This window comes from Thermothelomyces thermophilus, chromosome 1, assembly GCF_000226095.1.
Source record: "Thermothelomyces thermophilus ATCC 42464 chromosome 1, complete sequence".
In the NCBI taxonomy this organism is placed as follows: domain Eukaryota; kingdom Fungi; phylum Ascomycota; class Sordariomycetes; order Sordariales; family Chaetomiaceae; genus Thermothelomyces; species Thermothelomyces thermophilus.
The window spans coordinates 5615498-5633965 of record NC_016472.1 but is presented as its reverse complement, the minus strand read 5'-3'; the positions used below and the strand labels follow the sequence as shown (position 1 = coordinate 5633965).

At 56.2% G+C, this 18468-nt stretch overlaps 4 protein-coding genes across 4 annotated transcripts; 2 read left to right on the top strand and 2 right to left on the bottom strand.

The window, feature by feature from the left end:
* Positions 1-292: 292 nt before the first annotated feature.
* MYCTH_2132220 (uncharacterized protein) lies at positions 293-1621 on the bottom strand (the record flags this gene model as incomplete). The annotated part of the gene is made up of 2 exons (XM_003659664.1): positions 293-793; positions 1309-1621. 2 exons carry the CDS (start codon positions 1619-1621, stop codon positions 657-659), a joined length of 450 nt encoding a protein of 149 aa, XP_003659712.1. The 3' UTR covers positions 293-656.
* A 3054-nt stretch (positions 1622-4675) lies between these two features.
* Positions 4676-8556, top strand: MYCTH_2297077 (uncharacterized protein). Its single transcript, XM_003659663.1, has 2 exons — positions 4676-7739; positions 7848-8556. The coding sequence occupies exons 1-2, from the start codon at positions 4783-4785 to the stop codon at positions 8470-8472; spliced, it is 3582 nt and encodes a 1193-aa protein (XP_003659711.1). The 5' UTR covers positions 4676-4782; the 3' UTR covers positions 8473-8556.
* Positions 8557-10367: 1811 nt separating this feature from the next.
* Positions 10368-13161, top strand: MYCTH_2297073 (uncharacterized protein). The gene is made up of 8 exons (XM_003659662.1): positions 10368-10768; positions 10833-10945; positions 11002-11853; positions 11911-11941; positions 11999-12054; positions 12159-12233; positions 12288-12484; positions 12560-13161. The coding sequence occupies exons 1-8, from the start codon at positions 10637-10639 to the stop codon at positions 12700-12702; spliced, it is 1599 nt and encodes a 532-aa protein (XP_003659710.1). The 5' UTR covers positions 10368-10636; the 3' UTR covers positions 12703-13161.
* A 1227-nt stretch (positions 13162-14388) lies between these two features.
* On the bottom strand, positions 14389-16633 carry MYCTH_2297070 (uncharacterized protein). Its single transcript, XM_003659661.1, has 2 exons — positions 15871-16633; positions 14389-15796 (listed from the first exon to the last, which is right to left on the bottom strand). Exons 1-2 carry the CDS (start codon positions 16529-16531, stop codon positions 14427-14429), a joined length of 2031 nt encoding a protein of 676 aa, XP_003659709.1. The 5' UTR covers positions 16532-16633; the 3' UTR covers positions 14389-14426.
* Positions 16634-18468: the final 1835 nt, after the last annotated feature.

Genomic DNA, 18468 nt, shown 5'->3' with positions numbered 1-18468 from the left:
CGACGGGAGAGAGAGGCCGCGAACAGGCTAGCGGCGGCAAAATGAACCGGGTTTACGGAATTGATCGGCTTCGGAAACGGACAATGGCTACGAAACACGGGAGCACATGCCTCCTCCCTCCCTCTGACTTGATCTGCGACCTTCCTCAAACGAAACACCCCTCCAACATCCACCCACAAACCGCGAGAAACCCATCCATCTGTTCCCGCTCGCCACTACACCTATGGTAATGAAAGTCACGAAATGGAAACCAAAGCGAGCTGTAGTTGTTTCTCCTTCCTTTGGCTTTTCTGTTAGGCTTCTTCTCTTACCCCTTTGATCCGCATATGTCTTCCTTTCTTTTCCCTTGTTTTCCTGCCTTGGCACGCATATGTACATAACCCAGCAACATCGGGCGGCGTTAATCTTCTGAACCACACATAGCCAGAGCAGTCGTTACAGCAAGCGAAATGAGGAGCATGAGGTCCATTGAAGATGAGGTGCAGCATCTGTTCGTTTATTCATCTGTCTGTCTGTTAGTCAGCCTGTCTCTACTGGTACTTTTTTTTTTGTTCCGCCTTCCTGTTTCTCTCTCTCTCTCTCTCTTCTTCCTTCTCTCTATCGGGCCAGAGCAGGCGTGCAATGGACGACGAAAGGGCCGCTAATGTGGGAGCTTCCTACGGCTTGTGCCGCGCCCTTGTTGGGTGGATGACGAACAGTTTGGGGGACTGGCAATAGGGAGAAAGCAACGAGGTTTGAGGGCGGCCGTCCGAGGAGGACGAGGAGGATGTTGTTCTGCCTTGTTCTGCCATGTCTGCCCCATGATCCGAGCAAAGAGCACAAGTAGACCTCACGCAGTGGTCTGGTAGCCAGTCAGTAATGGGAACGGTACGTGTCTCTTTGGTTGCGAGAGAGAAGAAACAAGCCGTATCTATTTCTTTTTGCCTTTTTCGACACTGACGGATGGCCGCTGGTGCCATCATGGTTATGTGATCTTACGTATCCAATTTCCAGACCCGGAATCACCTGGCGTCTTCCCGTAGAGGCAGACCATCTTCTCAACGTTTCTCGTATATACCCTACCTTTACTCCGCGGCCAATCATTCTGCGCAGCGTAGAGGGCCGGCAAAGCGTGGCCGGCGTGACCGCCTCGTACAATCCTTTAGAGGCGCCGCCGCTGATAGGGCGCGCTACACACCCAAACCTCACGGTGAGGTGTGATGTGATGTGGCGCGTGGGTTAGGGGTCTTGTCACCGTGATCACTTTCCGTCTCTCGGTTCGAACCTCCTCCCCTGATTCGAGGTGTCTTCTCTGTTCAGCAACCGGACCTCCGGACAGCGAGCATGCTTTGATGCCCCGAGCGGCCAATATCACGGTCATGTCAGCGGATGGTGCCCTCCTCGGCGTGACCAGCAGGTGGAACGACCCGAACTTCAGGGTGAACGCGACATCCCAAGTGCCACCACACCAGCTATGCACGTCTCTCCTTTTGTCAGTTTGGGCCCCGCAGACCGGGCCCCATATTGCATGTTCTAAGCCCAGAATCCGGGCTAGAAGGGCGAGCGCCCTCGGTTGATCGTCCGGAACCAGGACGCTCTTCGCTTCCGGGATGTAATTGATTGGTGGTTGCGTAGGTGACATTTGGTCTAAGTGGCCGCCCTCCGAGACCGAAGTTGGTAGGCAACATAGTATCTAGCCACGGACATCCGGATGGGTTTGGACGACGGATACTGTTGATTGTGCGGAGTTCAATATTGCCACAGATCGTCTCTTGCCGCTCCATGGGCCGACAGCTCTACCATGGGCCTGGTCAGAGACCACCAACTCAAACGCAACCACGGTTGTTTCCGGTCACATCAGAAGACTAAATTGATCTATTGACCTGTGGACTACGCGCAAGCAACCGCAGGTGTGGGTGGCGTGGCTTACTTGCTGCCACGGCAGGCTAAGCGGAGGGGAGGCATGGAGGAGAAGGGTGTGCATGAAGAACATCTGCACATCATCTAGAGACTGTGAGGGGGCGTGGGTGTCTTTGCCAGGGGTAACGACTAGCTCTGATTCGGCACCCGAAGAACAGCTTGTGTAATCATGGCGATCCCCGCTAAGGATGACAGGAGATTGTCCCATCGGGCAGGCGGGAGGCCAGCCATGAAGTCCCAAGAATCAAGGGCCTCCGGTCTCTTTTTCCTCGTTGGGCGACCGGCAGGAGAGAAGCAAGTTCCCAGCACATGGTCAGCAGTAGCACGCTCTCCGCGCCAACCTATGATTGAGGAGCGCCATTCCAGAAAGCTGTTAAGGTACCGGCAGGAAAGAGGCTCTTTTGGTAGCTTGCTTTTGTTGGCAGTTTCTCCACGCTAGGCGTGATTCGTGACTCGGTCTTCTCCCGGGAGATCGATGACACGAATACTGACCCAGCTTCGCTCCCCAAACTCTGTCTGTCTCCCCGACTGCGCAAGCAAACACTATCCTCAGTCGGGCCTCTGAATGGTGAGATGCTTGACGAGCATGTTATGACAAGCGCAGATCCCGTAGTTGCCGCATGGGGCAGCAAGCATAAACTGGCATCGGGCTGCTTAAGGTGTGCGGGTTCACCCGCGATTCGACCGCCGGGGTAGGGGGCCGTGGGTCTGCTGAACGACTTGCAGTAGGATTGAGACCGGCTGCAGGGAGGGCAGGTAGCGTTTGGAAGATCAGGGCTCAAGCACAGATGCGGCCCAGAGAACGAGTGAAGTTGGCAGAGAGAGATTAGCGAGCAGGCGCTTGGTCCTCCATCAGCAACGTATCATTGGGCGAATTGGCGATCTGGGGTGCGCCGGACGGACAACATCGCACGCGCGAGGACAGCGGATTAAAGTGATGCAGCAATTGACCTGGCCAGCAGCGGGCCGTTGACGCAGTTCTCACAGCCCACGGTCTCAAGATGGAGGTCGTTTTCCGCAGGATTTTGTTTTGGCCATCCCTTGTAGAAAATCATCCGGTTCGCTCAAGGGATTGAGGTGAGGCAAGGAAGAGAGCTCGTCGACGCAACTCGTCGACGCAAGAGACCGAAAGAAGCCATGCTTTGGTCAATGCCCTCAATGCGCAAAGGCCGGTCGCCAATGGAAAGCAATCCCGTTTTCCGCCCCGCTGGTCAAGGCGGTAGCAGTCGCAGAACTACGGAGTAGGGAGGGGTCGAGTCGGAACGCATTGACCCTCTGCGTCTGAGAGAACAGGCTGATCAACGAGGCAGAAGACTGCTGTTTGAACCGGGGCAGACACGGCCCCGCGCTGTCGGTCCAGGCTCTCGGGCGGACTTGGCATGCGGGAGTGTGGGGGATCCTAGAGGTTTCGGCCGAAGCAAAGTCTACACTAACACAATCCGGGTATATCCGCTCAACCAGGGGCCCGCATTTTTTGCGTTTGGAAGACCACGCAGACCGGCACTGTTCCAGCGCATAGATTAGTTCCAAGTTTTATTGTGCTGTCAGGCACGTACTGTACCTGCTGTGCAGAAAACAAGTGGTGGACTCGGGCCTCTCCCCTGTTGTGCAGCATTCAGAACGGTCTGCCTGAAGACGAGAGGCCTGCGCTTTGAGACGGGATGGGATCAGACCGGGACTGCTGCCGTGTGGCGCAGGTACACGCAGGGGGGACGTGCATGAATCCCGCTTTCCGGGTCTCAATGTCGTGCTGATACAGAAACCCCGTCTTGGGCGGCGGGTCGGTGCGAAGGGCTAGTTAATTCCAACGTTTGCGCAATGACGTGTCTCGACTGAACTGGGCCATGTCAACTTAACATGACAAGCACGTCTTACTCAGGCTGAGCTGTTGGAGAATATGTGTTCTCATCGTGTCAGATCTCGTTGGCTTTCCGGTTTGTTTGTCTTCTTTTGTATCTTGCTTCTGCTTTCGCTTTTTGGTCAGATCAAGTCTCGTGTTTGATAACGGATTGTGTTGGTTGGCTTAGGTCCCGCTCAAGAAGTTGCTACCTTACTGCCGAGACAGTAGTTGCCCAAGCAAAGGAACCGTGTGTGGAAAGTTTATGTACAGTACGGAGTACATCAGTACATACATACATACCAATTTCTTCTGGAAGGGGCCGCCCGTAGGGAAGTGGGTTGCGAACACACTAGCAACCGACACTGCGCGTCTGCACGTACCTATTGAACCTGGAGATGAAACATGATATCGAGGTAGAGAATACCTAGGTAAGCTTAAGAATTGGAACATGGCCACTCCATCTTGATTGTTGAGGTTCGAAGCACTGCTTACCCAAGGGAGAGAATGAGCAAAATCCTTGGCCAACCGGCGTCAGCAGAAAGTTAGTTACCGGTTACTGATTCGAGTTCTCGTTCGGCTTACTGTGTACACTGTCTGTGGTAAGCGTCGAGATTTACCATGGTTGGTTGACAGGCCACTCATCAAGCTTTCAACCGCGTAATCCGTAGAGACTGAAGGAAGTAATGAAGTATGCAGAACTAGGCTACGAATACCTGTGCTAGGCTACTCCGTACGTAGGTACCGCAACTCGAGTACGTACTGTACAATACAATACTGTACGGAGTACGGATTATAGATTAACTACAGTACGAAGTAATCCGTAGTATACGGAGAATCCGCACAGGGCTCCCCAAACCCCACACTTCCCGTCCCTGCCTGCTGGAGCCCATATGCGAGTCAGCCTTATCGCTTGGCAATGGCTTATTTCGCAACTTCAGGCAACACCCAGCACAGAAAGGCTTCGTAAACACCATTCAATTCGATACTGCTATGGCGCCGGAGCTGATGAGTCGAGACTTGTTTCTCTTTCATGACCGGCAATAATGTCGCCGACGAGCCATTGGCGTTATATCGCCGCCGGTTGCCTGGTTCTTGACAAGACCGACTCGCTCCTTCCCGAAGGATTGTGGTCGCTCTTGGAACCAGGAGAATGGCGTCATTTCCGCCCACAGGGGCACTCGGCCACAGAGTATGCGGATGAGGCTCAGGTCGAGAATGGCGACTGTTCTCCAACCCGGAAAGGCTCATCCCACTGCCAGTGTCTGGACCAAAATATCCAGGAACATCTCGTGTCCTCCTCTGGTTGCCTCGCAGCCTACTCTTCGCTGTTGCGGCATGGCTGGATTCACATCAGTCTCAGCAAGGATGTTGACCGAGCTGAGAAACTTATCGTGCGGGTCTATCTTCTCCCAGACGATGTTGAGAACCGCACCGTACCCCGCCAGGATCCGTCATTGCGAAAGGCGAGGCTAAACCTCCTGACACGGCTGGATTTTTCCAACAGCACCTGGCGAGGATCGGCAGGCAGTGGTTTTCTTCCGAGTCCACCCCTTGTTGTCAATTCAGAAACAGTGAGCAGCATGCGAGACGGCCGGGGCGAGTCTCTATTACACATGTTCAACAGCATACCGTCGCCGGATCCGAATCCCGACGACATCCATGACTACGATGCCCGTAAGGCAGCTTACAGATTGATGAGCAGCGACGTGTTTGGTCTCTCCACCACGCTCTACAGTTATCAGCGCCGGTCTGCAGCGCTCATGCTCCAAAGAGAGTCGCAACCCCGGCATTTGCTGGACCCACGTCTCATGGAGGTCGCCGATCAGTTGGGGAAGCCATGGTATTACGACCCAACTACCGGCACTGCTTTGAGGGAACCGAGACTCTACAATGGGCCCTGTGGTGGCATTCTCGCGGAAGAGATGGGCGCCGGCAAGACTCTCATCTGCCTAGCGCTCATTCTAGCGACGCGGCATATGCCTTCCTCCACCCCCGACCTCTTTCGGGCGACCGAGCCTGTTGTCCGAAAGACTGTCGGTAGCCTTGCCGACATGGCTGCAGCTTGCATCACTCGCCACTCGGTGCCCTGGAAAACAGTGTTTGGTGCCCTCGAACCAGATGGTTTAGAGTATCCCAGCTGTGTTGACGCCATCCAACAGAACCCCGAGGTATATTACATCCCTCGCTCAATCCCACATCGCCAGAGCCGAAAGTCGTCTGCCTTGTCTCCTCCGATCAAAGTGTATCAGAGCCACTGCTCGCTTGTCATTGTTCCACCAAACCTAGTGCAGCAGTGGAAGCAGGAGATTGCGAAACACACTGTCGGCCTGCGGGTCTTGGTAGTCGACAAGAATCTCGCACTTCCAACCGTCCAGGAGCTTCTCGAATATGAGATAATATTGTTCTCGTCGACTCGATTTGAGAAGCTGGCCGAAGACCTTGGAGCCGACGGAAATGGTGCCCAGGTCCTCAGAAATCCCCTCGCAGCCATCCACTTCAAGCGCTGCATCGTTGACGAAGGTCATAAGCTTGGTAACTCCACGCTGGGTCGAAAGAGCAATATGCTCCTGATTATCGACCAGTTACAGGTTTCAGCAAAGTGGGTTGTCACTGGCACGCCGTCCAAGGGCCTCTTTGGAGTTGACGACTCGCCCAGCCCCGGCTCCGACGCCGGGCAACGCCACTTCACCAGACGACAGGCCGAAACATCCCCGGATCTGGAAAAGGAGGATCTGAGACGCATAGGGTCCATTGCAACCCTTTATTTACGCCTGCGCCCATGGGCGAATCAGTGGTTTGAGGCTGGAGATTCTCCGGCGGACTGGGCCGTCCACGTCATGCAACCGAGGCACTCGGCTCGGAGCATCGGCCGTACTGACTGTCTCAGAGCGACTTTGCGGTCACTTATTATCCGGCATCGGTTGTCCGAGGTTGGGGAGCTCCTGCCATCGGTTAATGAAAAGATCGTCTATCTCGACGGCTGCTATCAAGATCGGCTCGCTCTGAACCTGTTCTCCATGATGATCATCTTCAACGCCGTTCAGTCGCAACGAACGGACCAAGACTACTTCTTTCATCCGCGGCAGAGGAAGGCACTGCTCGAGCTTGTACATAATCTGAGGCAGGCGAGCTTTTTTGGCGGCTCCTTCTTCTCGCCCGACCAGATCCGGAAGGCTATCGACACGGCCGAAGAGTTTCTGAGGGAGGGCAAAGTTCAGATCAGCGCCGAGGACGAGGCTCTGCTACGCGACGCAATTGCACTCGGCCGGGTAGCCGAGAGAAACAACATCAAGCGATGTGCTAATCTGTTTCGCGAGATCCCGCTCTACGTCCGAAACTTCCCCTGGAACGCAGGCCGAGAATGGTCGCTCGACCTCAGAGACGGTGACCCTGTGTGTACGGACTCACGCATGATCTCTGCCCTACAGAGGTTTCTCTCTCCCTTGGTTGATGCCCCAACATCGTTACAGGTCATATTCGACACCGGCCGATTTGCAGCGCATGGCTGGGAAGAGCGAGCAAAGGGCATTGAGGAGCAGGGCGGTCACGAACGCAATGCTGAACGGAAATCGCTCGCCGGAAATACCCAGATGGGTCAGGATAGCAGCAGCCCGAGCAAACGGCGCTCGGCCATCCTGACCAACGTGCTGCCCAAGGCTGAAGTCACGCCCGAACCTGCTGAGCCTCTTGGGTCCGGGATTGCCGTGCCGCTTGCACAAACCCAACTCGTCTCGACGGCCTCGGCAAAGCTCTCGTACTTGATTGACCAGATCGTCAAATACAAAGACTCGGAGCAGATACTCGTCTTCTACGACAACGACAATGTGGCATACTATCTTGCTGGCGTTCTAGACATCGTGAGTGTTCCGTCCCGTTTCCACCTGGCCATACTCACGCAGGAAATGCAGCTTCAAATCCACCACCTCATCTACGCCAAGGGCTTGACCTCTGAGCGTAGGGCGCAATATGTGGCGACCTTCAATCACAATCCTAAATTCCGGTAAGCCACGCACACACCCTATCCCCTTCTCGCTTTCGCCTACCTTACCCCGTTTCCCCGGTCAACAAAGCTGACCCGATTGACTCCTCTCCCGCCGGGGGCTCACAGCGTTCTGCTTATGGACATCAGCCAGGCCGCCTTCGGCCTGGACATGCAGTCGGCGTCGCGCATCTACTTCCTGGGGCCGGTGCTCAACCCGCAGGTCGAGGCGCAGGCGATAGGGCGGGCCCGGCGCATCAGCCAGCGCAAGCCCGTGTCGGTCGAGACGCTGGTGCTGCGGGGCAGCGTCGAGGAGGTGATTGTACGCCGCCGAGGGGAGATGACGCAGGCCGAGATGTGGAAGTGCCGCTCGATCCTGGACGACCGACCGATCTACGACTGGATCCTGAACGCGAAGATCTTGCCCCTCTCTCCAGGCCGCGAGGGAGAGGGAGAAGGGGAGGGTGAAGATGACGGCGGGGAGGATCAGATGGCCAGGCTAGAAGTGCCGCAGTACCTTTTTGGGAGGGGCTTTGGGAGGGAGCTGAGTCACCCGGATCAAGATCTGTTTACTGTGAACGGATCGCCGCCGGGAGCAAAGAAGAACGGGGTTGTTGTCATGCCCGAAAGGGGGTTGAAGAGGAGATCTCCGGGCGGGAATACGCCGCGAGTGGGGACTCCGACGCCGGATGGTGGCGCCACGCCGAAGAAGGCCCGTGTGCGATTTGCTGGCTCGGACGGTGAGGCTGGGTGATGATCATGTTTCGTGCAGAACGAGACACCACAGAGATGAATCGCGAATGAAGCGCTCCGGCCATTCCACGTCAATCGTGGTACAAAGTTCTCGAGCTGCTCAGATTACTACAGCTTACCGCGAGATGTAAGTGGACAAGCTATACGATGACTCGAGGAGGGGGGTTGCTACATCCTATGCGCAGCACGGCGCGGACACGGGCAAGCAACTAAGGCCGTTTTCAGCGAGGGTTGACGGTGGCCTTTGTGAAGGGAGGCATACTGGGGTGGCACGGGATATGGTCTGTGGTGTTGCCAGAACATGGTAGTGGTGGTTTGTGGTTCTGGTTTGTGCCAGGGATACGCTGAAGATCTTGATATATTGGTGGAAAGCCAAAATGAAGTTAACAGACAGCCATGGAGACGTGGGAATTCGTACTCGCAAGAGAGCGTGTGACCTCGCCGTCCGGCACTCCTTGTTCGTTTCCATTTCCTTTCTTGCGGCATGCCGCGAGGGAAAGTACGCCGATAGCTGAGTGCCTGGGGTGTATATACCTAGGTGTATGTACACGGGGATTTTCACCCCCTCGAATATTGGCCGGCAGATTTGTTGGATCAGATTACTCTGCGTGACGTCGCCCAAGAGCCCGGGTTCTTGCAGTGGTGCAGGTCCCGGAGCAAAGAGCTCCGCTTCATGCAAGTCGGCCCGGCCCGCGAAGGGGGTCCCGCAGGAAATGTTGCCTGCCCGTGTAATGTACATACCAGTGTACTGTAAACTTACTACAGTGCCTTGTTGTGCTTGAACCCTTACACAACAAACGATCAGCCCTACAAGGCTTGCGGGGACCCGATTCTCATTGGTCAGAGTTTGCCCCGACTGCTAGTGTAGTAGTGGATCTGCCATGCTGGGACCTCGATCGCTCGATCGGCGATCGCAGGCGGGGTGCCGGTATGTTTCCTGTCTCCAGGGTGCCACTCTACAGTACGGAGTACGGATGACACTTCTACCGCATGGACCATGTATGTACAGTATGATATCGGCGCTTTCCAAGATCGCAGTGTGCACTAGCTCCGTTCACTTGGGCGAACAGGGCCTGGGCCGTAACGTGTTGCTCGAATACTTCCCGGGCGTGGCAATTGCCATGGCCATGTCGGGGCGGGCTACTGTCCAGTTGCTCATCTTGACCCGATATATTAGGTCACCTAGGGTAGGTAATCTCGATGTTCGCAACTCCGTGACAGTGATTGCGAGGGGATCAGGAACTCACCCAGTGCGGCGAGACGTTGCTAGACTGGCTCCACGTTGCCTGTGACGCGCTTGGCGTCTCGCCTGCCTCCGCACGCGCTGCTTGATGACGTAGGTGCCTGCCACTTCCCCAGACCCAAGGCCCCGCAAAGCGTTGGCTTCCTTTTTCAGTTCCTGCCTTCTGTGGCGCCCAGTAGTGTACTGGCCCCATTCGGGCCAGTCTGCCCTAACCAGCCGGTGAACGATGCACTTTCCTTTTCGGTGTACTCGAGCACTTTCCAGGTTTCTGCCAGAGTCAAGTTCTTCGAGATCGCTTCATATTTTGAGATTGGAGGGCACAGGGCTCCTCCTTCCTTTGCCAGTGATGGCCATCCACCTTGAGCTATTAGTACCGAGCACATCCACGTCTCAGGCTTCTCGAGGCACTACCCTGTCGTTGCGCGGGTATGTGTTCTGACATTGAAGTTCGATTCCACACCCATCTCGAATCCGTCTCCGCGGCCTCCCTCCCTGCCTCCTCGTACCGACCGACTCCAGTCCCAGTTGTTTACTAGCACCATACCCTGAACCCATCGACTCCTAGCTTCCGTTCTCGCCCCCGCTTCCCTCCGCGACTTCCACTGTGATCCCAGCCCTCCCTTCTCTGCTGGCCGGGGACGCCTCTACGCCGAGCTTTCCCTTCCATTACTGGGTAAGACGTGGGGTTCTGGGTGATGGTGGATGCACATTGCCTTTCTTGACCTGTTATGTCGTGGTCGGATCCGGCATACGGTCTCGAGCAGACAAGATATCCCTTGGCGCCGCATGCTTGCGGGCCCTGCTACCTTTCTGTACGTACCCGCGTGACAGGGAGCAACAGACTTGGGCGCACCCTGGTCGACGTACCTTGTGGGCTGACCGACGACTCCTAATAAACGCCGCGCGTCGACTGCACCTCAGGATGGAGAGCACTCCCGTCACGCCGACTATCCGATCCTCCGAGGCCTTCTCGAAGGTCACGCCTGCCAGCCTCTCGACCGCTGGTTCTCTGGAGATGAGCCAAAGGAAGGAGAGAGGTGCGATAGCGGCACAGGTCAGTCCAAAACCGGCCGGCTCCCATATATATCGATGTTATTATAAATCTAACCCAGCCTCAGGCCTGCGATACCTGCCGCAGTCGTAAACAAAGGTGCGACGAGCAACGGCCCAAGTGCGGCACATGTCAAAAGTTCCGGCTGGAGTGCAACTACCGGGAACCCCAACCGACCAAGTACGGTGTTCCCTTCCCCGGAACCGTGGCCGGGGTGCCAACTTATGCCGCTGCAGGAAAGACAAGACTCTGGTCGAGATACTTGATCGGATCAAGGGCCTCGAAGGCAAGCTTGACAACCTGGGCCACGGCACCTCGATCGGCCTGTCGGCCCCAGTATGCGTATGCTCTGTACCCGGCTCCCTCACATCCCCGCCCCCACAAGCTCAGGCAGTACTGGGCCAGCCGGTCCCTGCAAGCTCGTCCTATGCGTTTTCCGGAGAGGCCTCGACCCCGGAGGTGGTAGAAGAAGACCACTATCGATACGTGTCCTCCGTTCATCAGATGCTTAGGTGGCCCGCCATCCAACAGCTCCTTGCATCCATACAGCACAGAATCCCCGATGTCGACCTGTCTATTCTAGATATGGAAGGCCCGCTAAGCGCGATCGCTGCCCGCCAGTCTGGGCTCCGGCGTTTGTCAACCATCACCGGCAAAGCCATCCGACGGGGCTCCACCGTTTCCATGACCGACCGGGGAGCAGCGCAGGGTCCCATAACCATCACGGACCTGACCTGGGACACCATGCAGAGGCTGAGCAAGGCTTATTTTGACAGCTTCAATCTCCTCTGCCCCATCCTCGACCGACACTCCTTCATGTCCGAGACCTTGCCTGCCCTCTTCAACCACGGATTCGGCGATGACATGCCATCGACCATTGCCTTCCTTGTCTTCGCCTTGGGGGAGGTTGCCATTGCCGGTTCCGAAGGTCCACCGGTGCATGTGTATAACGGCCGAGCGAGTGGCGTAAAAGGAGGCACCAGAGACCGCCCGCCGGGCTTAGAGCTGTTCAACGAAGCTCGGCGGCGGATGGGCTTCAACTCGACAGAATGCAGTCTCGAAAACGTTCAGATGTTTGAACTTGCGAGGTAAGACTAGGGCTCTAGCTATGGAGGGCGTCTCGTACGTTGGCTGAATCCATGTAGCATCTACTACGGGACTTGTTTCTCCCCGTTGGTATGTCGTCCGTTCGCGGCACCCAAACCCCGCTTGGAAATTTTCTGACTGGTTTAGGATTTCTGGAGGATGAGTGGTTCCGCGTCCGCCGCTTGTCAGGCGCTCATTACGAGGTATTTCCAATCTCAAGCCGCTTCCTCCTCACCAACCCCCAACCCCCAATGCCATTGTTCGCCCAGCCCGGGGCACACTTCATCGCTTGGGCTAACGTTGCTAGTCATCCGAGCGTCCTGTCTTCTGCGCAGGCAGATCTGACTCGCCGAGCCTTTTGGCACTGCTCGATCGTGGAGACGTATGGACCCCGTTCACCGAATCATCACCGATCTGTCTAACCCATCGCTCCTAGTGGTCTCAAACTCGAGTTATGCTGCCCCCTCACAGGCTTGGCAAACATGGAATCGCTAGTCGGACTGCCCGATTTCAGCGGTCCGTTCCCAGAGGATGACTACATAAGTAATCAGGAGTCTCACTTCCAAGAGCATTTCGCCTCCCAAATTGTCCTTCGGCGGCTTTTGGTTGATTTCCATGCCGTCTTGAACCAAGGTGTGTTTCCCTCCGAGTTCCGGATGATTCCCCCCTCAATGGTCTTAACATTGTCGCCCTCCAGGCAAATCGGAGACGTCACTCTTCAGCCACATGTCGGGGCACTACAGTCCCGCGCCAACCTCCGCGGGCGTCGACCGGACCAAGATTCACCAATTCGCCCTCCAGCTTCAAAAATGGCGCGGCATGCTCCCAGTCCACCTGCGCTGGCAGGATGATGCCCCAGACATCTACCTCAATGGCAATGACAACCCTAGCGTCGGCCTCTACAGGACAAACGCATCCCTTTACACCCCGGCCACGACCCCGATCACTACGGCAGGACCCAACCCAATCCAACAACAATTACATCAATATCAACAACAACAACAACAACAACAACGGCAGCGGCGGCGGCGGAAGCAACAACAATCAGAACAGGTCCAACCCCAACCGCCGGTCCCAGGCCCTACAGACACTGCCCTGCACATGTTCACGACCGACCTTGATGCAGTCGCATCCCGTTATGCCTACATCCTAGACGTCCAAGTGGCACTCCTCCGCTCGCGCTACTACTATACTAAGTACCTGATCTACCGTCCCTTCATCTACAAAGCGCTGCATCATCCGGACGCCATGAGCCATGACGACGCGGTCGGCGCTGCCGAGTGCCTCAAGGCGGCTCTCAAGTGGCCCGTTGCCATGTCGCCTCCTTGTCGCCAGAAACGACTCATCCCCTGCAGCTTCTTCTTCACACAAAATTTCTTCGGCATTCTCGTGCTGCTCCATATGAGCTCAACGGTGCCCGTCCTGAGGAGGATACGGAGTACGCTGTGTGGGGAACGATTCGAGCTTGATGCCTCCGAGACGGTCGGGCTCTATTTAGATTGGTTAAGGGATCTGAAGGAGGTAGATGATGGAACCGTGTGGTTTTGGAGGGTAGCAAGGGCTATGTATGGATTGGAGGATGATTGACTGGACAGGAGAGGAAAAGTTCGTCCTGATATACTTCCCCTTTGGTTCTGCCTCGGTGGTCTTTTTGGTTGCTCTTGCATGCTCATGATATATAGGAGGGGAAAAGTGTGGGAAGCGATTTTTCTTCCGGTACTGAATCTTGGTCCAGATACCAGCAAGATGAGGAAGTTTGGATTCGTAATATGGCTGGTGAGACGCGGGTGAGGTTCAGAGAAGTCAACGTCTTTTTGTTTGTCACGCACTGCGTGGGAGCGGTGGAAGCAGAAGTAGAATCGTCACATGAGGGGTCAGCGAGTCTGCATAGCGCCACGGGTGACTGGGTTCGTCTCAGAAAACGGGGTTCCGAAGATAACGGTTCTAATATTACTTCTGTGGGAGTTACGACTCTGTGTCATCTTCTCGTTATCACTCGGCTGGAGCGCTGGATGACAAACTGCTCAAGCCCTGCCGCGACATGGGTACAGCATGTCTCTTTCCATGTTTCTCAGCGTAGCATAGCCCCGTCATGGTTTAACAGCAAATTCGACAGCAAATCTGCAGAGATGCATGGTGGATAAACTTGTGGTGATGTTCTGTGATGAAAAAGGACAATCCGTGGCTGAAGAGTGTTCCACGTCCAAGTCCGTAGTCACCAGTTGGGCTGGCATCGGATATGGGCCAAAGAAACCACTCTCTCTAAACATAAAAAAAGAAGCCAGGGGAGCAATTCACTGGTCCTCGAAGCACAAGTATAGTAATGAGCACAGTGCAACAATGCGATGTATTGTACATACCAGCATATGCCACAAGGGTCGTGATGCAGACCCGGTTATTAGGGTATGTGCAGAACATGAGACTCCTAAATGCCTATAAACCGTACTTTCTTTTTTTTTGGTTCCATCATGCAGTGGCCCATTACTCCAAATGCTCATGAGCCAAGAAAAGAAATAACCATGAAACGGAACCAGAACTCAACCGACTGTCCACCTCTCTCAAATCAATGCGACGACTACGCCGACTCCGACCCCGACTTTTCGCTCAGCCGCAGCTCACGCGCCGGACTTTTTCCTTTCTCGCTGCCCTCTCCCGTCACGAGGCCTTCGTCAGTGGTCTGACGGAAGTACTCGTTCACCTGTTCGGTCCAATCCTCGTCGTCGAGCTCCTCGGGGCCTGCGGGCTCACCGCCGGCCTCTCTTTGACGGCGGAGACGCTCCTTCCCGGCCCACTCCTCGCGCATGTCCTCGATCTTCTGCTTGATATCGAGCTCGGGGTTGTAGTTCTTGCCAACACCCCTCAGGCGCTCCCAGAGGGATAGGTGCTTGGGGTGGATGGCGATGCCGTGATACTCGGAGTCGCGGCCGGAGCGGATGTAGGCCCACCTGCGCTCCTGCTCCTTGAGATCGAGGCCGGTTGTATCAGGGAGGAACAGCCAGGTCAGGAACATGCCGGCGAGACCGAACCAAGGAACAACGTAGAACTTGGTCTGGGTATCGATGTAGTTGTACAGGACAGAGGCAAGCAGAGCGCCAGACTTGCCGATGCAGGCGGCGAAACCGTGGGCGGAGGCGCGGATAGGGGTCGGGAACACCTCGCCGGCGACGAGGAAGGTGACGCTATTGGGACCGAACTGGTTGAAGAAGCTGGACAGGAAGTACATGGCCTGGAAGCTCTTGATGCCGGCGGGTGAGGTGTAGTATTCGTAGTTGAAGGCGGGGATGATGAACATGATGAAGCACATGAGAAAGCCGACCTGCTGCATCATCTTGCGGCCGTAGAACTTGTTGTCGATCAGGATCGAGGCGACGTAGTAGCCGGCGAGCGAGACGATGACGTTGTACAAGTTCCAAATCCAGCCGGTCAGGACAGACGACGGGTTGTTGCTGATGACGGCGATGAATTGGGCCTGGAACAGCTTGTTGCCGTAGAAGAAGACGTCGTTGCAAAACCAAGTGCCGGCCGTGGCCAGCAGGCGACCTCCGAAAAAGGTGCCTGCCAGCCGGAGCGACTCGACGTCGTAGCCGGTCACGTTGTTCTTCTTCTTGGCCGCGGCGAGCTGACGGCTGGCGTGGGGCATCTTGTACGCGCGGTAGTACACAAGCCAGAGAGTTCCGACCGCGGGGATGGCAAACGACAGACGCCAGATCCATTGCACAGTCGTGGTGCCATACGGAGGGTTGCCATCGCCGTGGTGAAGGATCAGCAGAAGGAGGATCAAGACGGCCTGGTTGATGAGCTGGCCCCAGCCCTGCATCAGGAAAGCCATGGTGACCTTGCGGCCGCGGTGCAGGCGGTCCTCGCGCGTCGAGAGCTTCCCGGCAGAAACGGCATTCTCCATTGAGGATGTTGCGGTAATCGGATATTCGCCACCGACGCCGAAGCCTGGAAATCGGAGGTGGTTAGAACGAAGAGGGTGGCCGAGCCTCCAGAGGGGCGAACCAGACGACACGACATACCGTAGAAGAACAGAGACCAAGCGTAACAGATGACCCAGCCGTTCAGGTTCAGGCCCCAGCTGGCAGTGATCATGAGCAAGCCGACAAACATGATGGCGGCGTCCTGGATGAGACCCCAACGGCGACCGATCCAATCTCCAATGATGCCGACGGCCGTCTGACCAACCATGATGCCGACGACCTCGAGGTAGGTGACCGAGGCGATCCAATTGGCATCGCATTCGGTGGGCTTCTTCCCCCAGCACGTCGGCCAGGCGGCCTTGAAGAGCGGCTCGAGGTTGCCGATGCTAAAGAGCACGTAGCCCTCGAGGCCGAGGCCGGCCCCGGGCAGGACGGCGTTGCGGAAGTACCAGGACAGGGGGCTGAGGGGGTCGGCCTTCATCATGCGGCCGATGGCGGCCAGCTCCTTCTTGGTCTCCTCATTCTGAACCTTGTTGACAAAGGCGACGCGCTTCCGAAACGGGAGATCGGCCCAGTAGACGCCGTCGGCCGTGTAGCAGTCGTCGGGGTGGGTCAGATGCGCAAAGATGGTGCGCTCCTGTTCGGTGGCGCCGCCGGCTGGGTAGTGGCCGTGCTCATTGCCTACTTCCGGGCCATGGGGCACGGGGATCTCGCCAGCCGGGGGGTTGTGACGGTGGTGCTGCCGGACGGTGTCGGTCATTGCCGGGGCTTGCCTGGCCTTGTCGGGGGATTGTCGGAGGTGCCTCGGGATACCGGCGGTTTGAAAGAAGGTTGCTGTGGTCTCCCTCGTCGGTCACGGAGGACGGAGAAGGGGAGGACGGAGGAGGGGAGGACGGAGGTGCCCCCGGTGGATGGGCGGTGATCCTGAGGGTGATGGACGCGAGTGACGCGTAGTTGCAGTCGAATGACGTTGGGGAAGGGAAGGAGCAAGAGTGCGGACGGGTCAGGGTTTTTAAGCTTTACAGAGGGGCGTTCTGGGAGCGGGCGGGAAGAAAGGAAGGAAAGGGGCTTGGTGGACCCGGATGGTCCGCGTTCAAGTGGGTTATCCCGCGGAGGGAACACCGGAGCTTGTCGAGAGGCATGGTGGGTGGTGGTGTGGTGGGGGAGGAGCGAGTGGATGATGGTGTACTCTGTAATCCGTTTCAGTTGCTAAACTGGCATGCTAAAATGCACATGCAAGTACCAATGTACCGTAGCGGCTCCAGATTGACCAATGACGGGACTCGGGAAGGAAAAAAAAAACTGACATGGGAAGGCGAATCCTGGGCAGAGCCACATCTCCACCAATTCGCCGCGCCAAGCAATTCTAACCACTCGTTCTCCCACGGGCTCGGCATGGCACGATACTACTCAGAGTATCCGTACTCGTGACCAAACAACCAAACAATGCTCTGCTGCGATGCAGAGCGTTCGTCAGCAAACTCATCGCCATCATCAACCATAGAGTCACTCTCGCCGTCCTGACGCCGTTCTGGTCAAAGCATGTTTCTTTTCTTTTTTTTTTTTTTTGTTTCCGCCCCCACGCAGTTTTAGAAAGCTTCTCCGTGTTCCGACTTTGGTGAGTCCTTGTATGTACATACAGATATACACTAGGTCTGGGGTCCGCAGCCTGCCCTCTCATTGCCGACCGGCCGACTTACCTCGTACTCTTAGTCACCTCGACCATGACTGGAGAAGGAAACCTCGAGAGTGGAGAATCCCGAGCCCTCCGCAACCCCAGGCATGAGTATCTCACCGCCTGCCTACTTTACTAGTAGTACGGAGTACGGAGTAGTGTAGTAGTAACTACTATGTAGTGTAGTAGTATCGCAAACCGCCGCCGGCTCGTGTGAAAACGTCAACGTGGCCCGGGATCTGCACCCATTCCTTCTTGGCGATGATTCCGCTGTTAGTTTCCGATTTCCGTGGACGCCATAGTCCTCCCAAGACGAGGAGAGAGAAACAAGCAATCTTGGCAAAGCTTCGATGTGTACACTACGCCAGCTCAACCATGCCAGCGTCTCTTAGCAAGCCCCCACACTCGTCAGCCGACGGACAGCACACGAGCAAGACACTAACTTCATTAGTGTACCGAGTAACTAGCCCGTAGTGTACGTCACAACTCGTCGAACCATGGCCCTGCTTCCGAGCGCATGCCAAGTCCCCCTCACCTGCCCGAATCCGAAGCATCCAGACGGTAACAAGGTAATCTCCGCAGATCTCGGTTCCTGTCCCGTGTCGGTCCAACCAGAGCGTGCGACCCACCCACGTGGTGCCCTGATAGGATCTGAAAAGATCTCTCGACAAAGCCAAGCCTTCGAGCTACACTACACTAGTTTGGCAAGTGGGGAGGAGAGGAGGGGCCTTAACAGGCTGGCCGGTGGGCCCCACGTCCCCGCCCCTCAAAACGAAGGCGTCTCGTGCCGAAATGCTCGAATTCCCGATGTCACCGATGTCACCGGGCGATTAACCTTGGGAGACAGAGACCCCGCCAGAAAGTCCCAGGATGGGCGAAAGGTGGCCGGGGCGGGATTTCAAAGATGTGACATTCGATCCCGTGAAGGCCATCTGCTTACGCAAACCACTTGGGTCATCACTTTCAACGTGTTCTTCGAGGGCGTGTGCTGCAGTACACTTAGGCTACGCTACGGAGTATTA

Excerpts from the sequence above, each read along its gene's own strand:
- MYCTH_2297077 (XM_003659663.1), top strand. The coding sequence starts at position 4,783 with ATGTCGCCGACGAGCCATTGGCGTTATATCGCCGCCGGTTGCCTGGTT. Across the intron at positions 7,740-7,847 it reads AATCACAATCCTAAATTCCG|CGTTCTGCTTATGGACATCA; the intron begins GTAAGCCACGCA and ends GGGGGCTCACAG.
- MYCTH_2297073 (XM_003659662.1), top strand. The coding sequence starts at position 10,637 with ATGGAGAGCACTCCCGTCACGCCGACTATCCGATCCTCCGAGGCCTTC. Across the intron at positions 12,234-12,287 it reads CACTGCTCGATCGTGGAGAC|TGGTCTCAAACTCGAGTTAT; the intron begins GTATGGACCCCG and ends CATCGCTCCTAG. Across the intron at positions 12,485-12,559 it reads CCATGCCGTCTTGAACCAAG|ACGTCACTCTTCAGCCACAT; the intron begins GTGTGTTTCCCT and ends GGCAAATCGGAG.
- MYCTH_2297070 (XM_003659661.1), bottom strand. The coding sequence starts at position 16,531 with ATGACCGACACCGTCCGGCAGCACCACCGTCACAACCCCCCGGCTGGC. Across the intron at positions 15,797-15,870 it reads TTGGTCTCTGTTCTTCTACG|GCTTCGGCGTCGGTGGCGAA; the intron begins GTATGTCGTGTC and ends TCCGATTTCCAG.